General features: G+C 35.1%; 3 protein-coding genes across 3 annotated transcripts; all 3 read left to right on the forward strand.

The window, feature by feature from the left end:
* The first annotated feature begins 5634 nt into the window (after positions 1 to 5634).
* LOC117345207 lies at positions 5635 to 7866 on the forward strand. Its single transcript, XM_033908225.1, has 3 exons — positions 5635 to 5866; positions 6674 to 6850; positions 7266 to 7866. The coding sequence occupies exons 1-3, from the start codon at positions 5750 to 5752 to the stop codon at positions 7341 to 7343; spliced, it is 372 nt and encodes a 123-aa protein (XP_033764116.1). The 5' UTR covers positions 5635 to 5749; the 3' UTR covers positions 7344 to 7866.
* A 355-nt stretch (positions 7867 to 8221) lies between these two features.
* LOC117314568 (serine/threonine-protein phosphatase 1 regulatory subunit 10-like) lies at positions 8222 to 8770 on the forward strand. Its single transcript, XM_033868634.1, has one exon. The coding sequence runs from the start codon at positions 8222 to 8224 to the stop codon at positions 8768 to 8770; it is 549 nt and encodes a 182-aa protein (XP_033724525.1).
* LOC117314569 (GATA zinc finger domain-containing protein 14-like) lies at positions 8767 to 9489 on the forward strand. Its single transcript, XM_033868635.1, has one exon. It carries the CDS (start codon positions 8767 to 8769, stop codon positions 9487 to 9489), a length of 723 nt encoding a protein of 240 aa, XP_033724526.1.
* The last annotated feature ends 238 nt before the right edge of the window (positions 9490 to 9727 follow it).

Here is a 9727-nt window from a genome sequence, read left to right on the forward strand (position 1 = left end):
CAGCTTTAATCAACTTCTTACCAATTTGACCCTCCAATTTTCTTTGAGCCCACCAAAAATCGGATGTTCTGAACATAATACAATATGCAGCTGATTTTGAAGTTTCTTCTTCCAAATTATAAGCCCCACCACTGATTGGCTGCAGAAAGGACAAAATTGTCACCCCTCTTTTCTTAGTGAATGATTAACTATTTATCTTTAACTATTTATCCTTTCAGTACTAGAAAGAATGAAAATATCCTCTTTGAGGTACACATGATTTCTTAATGGAAAGCAAAGTATATCACGAATTTCATGTCAACTCAAATATGGCGTGCTAAACAAAACTTGTCAATTAAGCAGCATGCTATAACAGAGAAACCTGGGTGAATATTGTAGATATTTGGCAAAATGAAGGGGAAAATAAATATCTTTCTATTGTATGTAGTTTCAATGTACAATCCAGTGAATCATTAATTGATCAAAAGATTTATTGATTTTGAGGTTCATTCGGATACTACGACAAAAGTAAAACATTTAAAATTTAAAAAAAAAAAGCTTATTCAGTTGACATATCCGACGACATCCGCCGATGCTAATGAAATACTCCACATTCTGGTTAATGTATTTGCGCCAATTTTATAGACACTGATTTCTAAACCTTAAGATACTAAGATTACGAAAAAAGGGGAGATAATGTTAGGTACGTGTGTGTTTGGCGTACACGAATAGGTTCAGAAAGCTGATTTAAAATCTTAAACATGCAAAAGGTATTTCTTTGGAACACGTGCATCCCATTTGTCCAACTCGCAAAATTAATAGTAACAGGTAAACGTACTAAGTGAGACTGGCCAGACGCTATTTGACTGATATTCCTGTGGTTTGGTAGATGTGATTTTAAGACATACTTCGACGAGAAAAGTTCGTTGTAAGATTTCATGGCTGGCCAGTGTGACGCAGCAGGATCAATACTTTATATCGATCTGATGGCGTTTTGGTAGCGGTAAAAATGAAGCATAGATCCCATTAACTTCGTGGTTTCAAAATATACACACCTGCTAACGTAGAGGTCTTGTATATTTCATGGAATAATATTTTGGACTTCCAAATATAATTACTGTAACGTGTACCATCTATACAACCCAACCTGGTCGACATTAAACATGTATGAAAACAATAAATGTCACGTTTCTTAAATAAACAGTCCTAGTAATCCCCACCACTCGTCGTGCACGTTCTTTCAAGTACATAGAGGTAGGTCTACGGAGTACTACTTATTATGTATGTGAGTAGAGAATATGAATAGTCAAGTTTGTCATCGGCTCTATTTAAGAAGGCAACTATGATTTTAGGTTTAATTTTATTGTTTTCTCATTTTTATTTCTTTTGGAGGTGAATATATATATAAGAGAAAGTATCCGTAATGTGAAAATCAAACCCAAGTAAGCTAACAAGGACAGGAGTAGGTATTACGTCAGATCAAATACATTGTATTTTGATACGGGACAGCAAACACATCTCTCTTACATTCAAACAGCATTGTTGACTTACATTTGGTATATCTACCATTATGTTGGACGTTGAAACTTTTTTAAGAAACGTTTTTCTTTTGATAGCATACCTATCAAATACTTCTGGAAAGTACACCTGCATTCCTTCACTTCTGTACTTAAACATTTGTTTCATCATACGATGACGAGCTCTAAAATAACGAAATAGCAGCGTGGTTCATTCTATTACTAAATACTTGGCAGATACATAGTGCATTGTTCATATATATCTTACGTCGTATATACATGCTGAATTAGATTTTCATTTTTTTTTTCTTTTGGATTTCAACTCTTCAACGATGTGTATTTTGATAGCAAGAAACAGGCTGTAAATGCTGGGTTTGGAATAAATAAATGTATATCAACTCTTATATATCTGTTATAGCATTATATCTTAACCATTCATGTTATGTCTGTAATAAACCTAGGGAAATTTTACCATGGAGGATAATCTACAAATATCAACATGACGAGTTGTAGCAATACGACATACGAGACATTAACAATTTTGTATACATATTGAGAGTTAGTTACAATAAAGCGGACCGTACAGTTGCTTCTTCCTTTTACATGTAAGACACCTCTGTGATGGTAGGGACACTGTACAGCTTTTTGGTCCTTCTACATGCAGGACTCGTCAGTAATGCTAGGGACATCATATAGCCATTTGGTCATTCTACATGTTGGACTCGTCAATGAAGCTAGGAACATCATGCAGTTATTTCGTCCTTCAAGTTTTATGACTCGTCAGTGACGTTCTGAACACCATGCAGCTTTTTTGGCATTCTGCTTGCTGGACTCGTCAGCGATGTTTGGGACACCATACAATTATTTCGTCCTTCAATTTTTATGACTCGTCAGTGATGTTAGGAACCTAATACAGCTGTTTGAACCTTCTACATAGAGAGCTACGTTGAGTATCCTTTAATGTTAACATCCGAATCAAATAAAAATATTCAAGATCCGTCCCACATTGGAAAACAACCACTTTTTGTTTGAAATACATTTGAGTTTTTCTATCGTATAAGTAATTGTGGAGTTTATTCCACTCGCTTGGAAGGTCCTTATGATGTTTAAAACTCTATACTCACAACACTTTTCTTTCCATTTTTATTGCTACATTTAAAACAAAAATTTGATTGTCCGTGGAGTTCATTATCTCTATATAAGGAGGTTTCTTGTTTGATTTTAGTCACATGGCCATGTAGTTACTCAAACTTCTCGTTTTTGCATTGTCTTCTATTTCCATTGTCTTCTATTTCAATTATTTTCTATTTCAATTATCTTCTTACTTTGTTCATGGGTACATCATTGTTTATCTGTTACATGAGGTGACGAAAAGAGAACATGATTTTTGAGTGCGACAGCAAAGCCGGAATCCCAGAGCTGAGAAGTTATAAAACATTACGATTCGCATTATGCAATATATAGTGTACAGTATGTCACTCCAGAGAATGAAATATGGGCATTTCAAGAAATAATCTAAATTAGATATTAGGAAATTGAAATCATCGTGTCAATCATATAGCTATATTGTATGTTGTCCCTGCTGGATATCTTGTATGTGAATGCTCCTTTGAAAGATCTTGACACCAAACTCAATAAAGATGTCCATTAATTTCCTCTGGGCCCTAGACGTATGTCAAGAATGAAGGAAAGCTCTCATCATGTCTGAACGAATGAGACAATTTTAAAGAGCAGATATTAAGACTGAGTATAGTTTTGTAGAGTTCCTCAAAATCAACATTCATTCAGTCCACTTCCAAAAACGAGTTGGTTCGCATCCTTGACATTAACTATTGTTTTGATAAATGTTTATACAAAAAAAATGAGTATTTCGTCATAGGAAAACCTGGATAATGTGGATTTAGATCCTTTTACATTTGATAAAAAAAACATTAAACATTAAATGCAATATTGATCGCAGAGGTCTGGAAAATCAAAAAGGGAAGGTAAAAGAGGGCCGAGATAAATGTTAAAATAAATGGTCTACGCTGATATTTAACATATGGTTTAACCAATGTTGGATATTTTGACAATTTATCACGAACATTAAATGCATGTGTGCATGCCTCTAACCAAATGGTTTACTGTGGCATATTGGAGAGCGTCAACACCGGGGGCCTTTTCTACATAAATCTCAGGTCATCATGTGTCCTTTTTATATTTCTAAAATCCATGAAATCCTTGTTTAGTAACGACCTGGTAGGCATCATTTGTGCGTGTTTTAAACATGGATACGTGTACAGGAAGTCTTAGAAGTTTTTTATTAACTGAGATCCTTCACGTTACTAAAGAAAGGGCCGAATGACGAGTGATCAACGGGGTAGATCTTTTTTTACTTAAATAATGTTTAAGATGCTACGCACTTGTTTGTTGTTTGTACTGTCCTATCAATACAAGTAACATGTTCCTAACAATTCACAGGCTCTATGTTTACACTTCTTAAAGAAGCAATACACTGCAATGTAAAAAAAATGAAGCGTTATTATAGGGAAGCCATGCCTGCAAACACTCTTTTTTTAGACATTCAAAATTTAGCTCATGGCAGAAATTAAACAGATAATATCAGTTGGAGATTTGTGCATCCAGAATAATTACCTAAAAAACAACATAAAGTGTGCAATTAGCGTAATTAGTATTCATCGCAATGTCAATTACGATTATCGCTAAAATATGCGCAGTTAAGGTAATGTTTTAACAAGTTGCTCAAAACATTTCACATCTCCTTGCCGTGACCAAAGAATACCTTTAATATTCGTTTTGATATGTTTGATCATGATAACAAAATTGAGACTTTCAGCACACAATCTAGCTATAGAATCAGGAAGGTATAGGAATATTCCCAGGTGTCATAGGTATTGCATTAACTGTAATTCTTTAAAAGTTGAGGATGAATTTCATTTTTTACTCGTATGTCAAAAATATTCAACTCTTAGAGGAAAATATATAAAGAAATATTTTTGGAAAAAACCTTCAGTCTTCAAAGTAATAGAATTACTGAACACAAATAGTCATAAAGAATTGAATTTGCTAGGAAGATTTATCAAAGAAGCTTTTAGTTGCAGAATTGTGTAAATATACTCGGTTTGTGTAGGTGTTGAGTTTTGATGTAACACGTTATTGCATAATAGTGTACTTATAATTGTTGAACCTCCCGGTGTCCGTCTGTCGTGTTTACCAAATGGTATTATCTGATACATTTTTCCATGTCTCTCTGACTGACTGTTATAAAAGTTCTCCTATAATCCTTATTCTGTATCAGTGTATTATAATTAGTATCAATTCTGTGATTGGGCGCAGCCCTTGTAAGATTAAGTGGAATACAATGTATTTTTTGCTGATGTTGCCAGTAGACAATATGGTTGATTAATATTCCTCATAATATAGTACATATGTCGGTTAATCAGTTTCTGTATTTAATTATAATAAGTCAATTACGTTTTGTAATTTTATTATAATACATGTTGTATTCATATATATATATATACATATATAAATACATGTATATTAATTTATGTACTGATGGGTCATAGACCTAAAGTCAATAAATGAATTGAATTGATCATTTCAATACCTTTTCAGCTAATAAGCGTCATGTGACTTAACATAATAACAAATAAATGTCTTCGTAATTCACTCTTCGGTTTAGATAACTCTTTTTTTTTCCTTGGAAATAATATTTTAAACAGTTAAAAAAAACACTTTAAGATGACACCAGAGTTTACAAAGAAAAGATAATTTGATATACCTGATGTTGGGTGTACGACAATAACCGGGTGTTTAGTTAAAACCATGAGTAGTCAATACACCTATCACTGGTCAAACTCGGTCAATCAATACCGTCATATTATAGTGCTGAGTGAAATGGGCCTGGCCTCACTGGAATTCCCCATGGTATGACTGTAGGTAATTTCAGACATGGGGAGGTCCCCTGATGGATATCCTCTGACGTAGTAAGAGTCTATATGAGTTAATATTGTTCTATAGTTGTATATATGTATCTCGTATTAATCAAACTGGTGACGTTTTTGGCACAGGTAAACCCCAAGTATAGACTGGCTTAAAGTCCAGGTAACACCAACACAATGGTTTTATACGTTATATGTATTATAACTTTGGACTTACCCGTACCCTGTATATAAAGTGACCGTGTACACGGGCGGTCAGTATGGTGTATGGAAGGTGTATAAACAAGTCAGATTTAAATTATATTGAACATGTATGGGATCAAGAAAGGGGACGTTGCTGAAGTAAAGGCTCTTTGCTCCCCTCCACGTTCCGTCGTACAAGTCCTTTCAGCTACAATGACACTGCTTGGAGAGGTGAACCCAGGGGTAAGTCTGAATACTGATCCTGTGAAGTAGGGACAATGCGGAATGTCTTGAACGTTGCGGACACTTTCAAGAAACGTCTAAGATATATTGTTTTCCTGTAGCGCCTTTGATATCCAATATTGAACGTCCTGTAATGTAACGCGTTTCTGGAAACTCTCCATCAAGATTTTGACATTTCTTTTTTCTTTGGACTAATTTAGTTTCCTCTGATTCCTCAGTTATCCACATTTTAGGTCCCTATCGTCATGACAAGGACGAATCAGTTGTTTGATTCAGTTTAATTTAAGTTTGGCTCTATCTTATAATTCTCAATTTATATACAAAGGTGATATTTCCTATGTGTAATCCTGTTATTACGTAGCTTGAGTAATCATCGTTTTCCTGCTTTTTGAAAAAAATGAAAATACATAACAATGCCGTCGCGTTTCTCTTCAGTATAAAATCCCAAACCGATGGCGATGAAGTGTTTTCAATGCTAAACTTTTCCAACATCTGCCTCATATAAGTTTCAATAACATCGCAACCTACAAAACGGATAACTGAATATTGATATGACGATTCATACAGATAGACTATTTATTATATTATTTTATTTTATTTTTTTTAATTTTAACTCTAATATTATTCTAGAAATGAAATTTATCGTAAAAAAACGCATTTTCCGTCATTGTTAAATCATCCACCGCCTAGGTGAAAGGCCAATGGGTTACCACTGTGCCACCCGACCATCCTTCATCAACTTGATAGGGAAAACTGGATTTTTTTTCCTGTTGTGTCTTTCATACTGACAAATGAATTTAACTTTAGGATTTCAGGAATATCAAAAGAGTACTGGCTCATTCGACATTTTTACAAAGAGTGACAACACTAGATACTGACTCTATTTCCCCTGAGGTGGCTGTGAAGGCGCGTGGGTATGTCGAGGGTATCACAGAGGAGCAAATCACCAAAGTCTGTTTAGCTTCAACCTCCTTCTTCCGTTGGGTATGTATATTTATTAATCAATGAACAATTTATTTCGGGGAAATCTTTTGATATGATTTAGCTTTTTTTCCCCAAAGTCTCTTTTATTTAACCATTTATGTCATATGTTTTAACTAAAACATAATTGACATCAATGCTAAAAATAATTTTTTGAAATTGATTTTTAAAATCAAAACATGTTCTATGTGCAATTTGAATGATCTAATAAGGGATTCTTTTCACAAATCAATACGCAAAGTTTATCGCTGTATTGTCACGTCACATTTTTCTGGCAATTTTCGATTTTTTTTATTTTTCTTTCATAGAGGTATGAAAACAAATTTCAACATATTAGAAAGCCGCATTCTGCGTACGAACAATAGAAAATTAATTATATGAATTTGACACAATCACTATACCTGTGTATTTGCTACAGGTACGTGATGTATTAGCCGCTGTCGCGAAGAGAACAGGAGATCTTCCCGAAGCGGCAAAGAAGGAACCTGCAAGTTGAGACACTGCAGATAATCTAGCGGTTTCCGTGAATTCAGGGTATAAGACGATTCAGAAGTTGTGCAATATGCGTCACGTATTTGATTTTTATACCTTTCATGTGCAGACTGAACATTTGATTCATTATTCCCGATATACAACGTCAATATCAACAGTAGGCATGCCACATTCCATATAATGGTCATCTTAAAATACCATTGTGATTCATGACAATCGAAACCTACGAATTCGTATAACGATGAAGATTCTTAAGAAAGAATGCTTTAAAACGAATATTGGAGAAAGACGGCAGGTTTTGATAATCACTTTTAATAACACCCTGAACGGTTGTAACCAAGAAATCATTTCATTTTTCTTTATATTTGAGCAAACATCTTAAGTGTTAGGCTTGCAAGTTTCTTATGGTTAATTAAAACGTTCTGTATTAATGTTGTTATTTAAGTATTCGGTTTAAAAGTCTTCCTCAATTTACTTGAATGGTAAATATTGAAATATTCAAAGCAAATATTAAAATTTCAACACTAGTTTTCATTTTCTTGTATGTCGACGCATTTATTTCTTGTTCATTCATTCATTCGTCGTATTGTCGATTTCTTGAAGTAGTATCCACTACATTATGTGTAGATCCATTAAGACCAGATATATGTTTTTATGGGAGTTATGTCTTGGTGAAACATGACGTCAGCATATTTCATTATTCCTTTTATTAATACTGGCAATTCATGGCATGTTGTTTTGTGGAAATGTATTACTCTATATAAAACCCAAATAGAAGTGTGGCGAGGATGACTGACTAGTACACCCCTTTGTCTAATGTACTCAATGTTGTCCCCTTTCTGCCCCAAACAGTTAATTACGAGTGAAAGGGGGCTAGCAAACATGAGTATAGACATAGGGAAGGGGCATAACTCCCTTAAAAACATGAGTCTAGACATTGGGAAGGGGCATAACTCCCATAAAAACATGAGTCTAGACATAGGGAAGGGGCATAACTCCCATAAAAACATGAGTATAGACATTGGGAAGGGGCATAACTCCCATAAAAACATGAGTATAGACATAGGGAAGGGGCATAACTCCCATAAAAACATGAGTCTAGACATTGGGAAGGGGCATAACTCCCATAAAAACATGAGTATAGACATAGGGAAGGGGCATAACTCCCATAAAAACATGAGTCTAGACATTGGGAAGGGGCATAACTCCCATAAAAACATGAGTCTAGACATAGGGAAGGGGCATAACTCCCATAAAAACATGAGTCTAGACATTGGGAAGGGGCATAACTCCCATAAAAACATGAGTCTAGACATTGGGAAGGGGCATAACTCCCATAAAAACATGAGTCTAGACATAGGGAAGGGGCATAACTCCCATAAAAACATGAGTCTAGACATTGGGAAGGGCATAACTCCCATAAAAACATGAGTATAGACATTGGGAAGGGGCATAACTCCCATAAAAACATGAGTCTAGACATAGGGAAGGGGCATAACTCCCATAAAAACATGAGTATAGACATTGGGAAGGGGCATAACTCCCATAAAAACATGAGTATAGACATAGGGAAGGGGCATAACTCCCATAAAAACATGAGTCTAGACATTGGGAAGGGGCATAACTCCCATAAAAACATGAGTATAGACATAGACAAGGGGCATAACTCCCATAAAAACATGAGTCTAGACATTGGGAAGGGGCATAACTCCCATAAAAACATGAGTCTAGACATTGGGAAGGGGCATAACTCCCATAAAAACATGAGTATAGACATAGGGAAGGGGCATAACTCCCATAAAAACATGATTCTAGACAAAGGGAAGGGGCATAACTCCCATAAAAACATGAGTCTAGACATTGGGAAGGGGCATAACTCCCATAAAAACATGGGTCTAGACATTGGGAAGGGGCATAACTCCCATAAAAACATGAGTCTAGACAAAGGGAAGGGGCATAACTCCCATAAAAACATGAGTCTAGACATTGGGAAGGGGCATAACTCCCATAAAAACATGAGTCTAGACATTGGGAAGGGGCATAACTCCCATAAAAACATGAGTCTAGACAAAGGGAAGGGGCATAACTCCCATAAAAACATGAGGCTCAATACAAACAGTGTCCAGTTGTTCAAAAGATGGTTAGGGTAATCACAGTTTAACAGCTATTTCCCAATCACGATGAAAATAGTTTCTGGTTACATTAAATTGACAAAATTTATCGAAATTCTACATATCTCTACTCTCTTACTGTTACCTTATATAAGATGTACTCAAGGTTTGCAAGAAATGAGAAACAAATTGTTCGCTTATTAAGTGATTAAGCTAATCATGTTTTAAACAACTTGGGCCATGGGACCAGCTCTTAACCGACATTTATGTTCATACT

Source organism: Pecten maximus, chromosome 16 (assembly GCF_902652985.1).
Source record: "Pecten maximus chromosome 16, xPecMax1.1, whole genome shotgun sequence".
Taxonomy (NCBI): domain Eukaryota; kingdom Metazoa; phylum Mollusca; class Bivalvia; order Pectinida; family Pectinidae; genus Pecten; species Pecten maximus.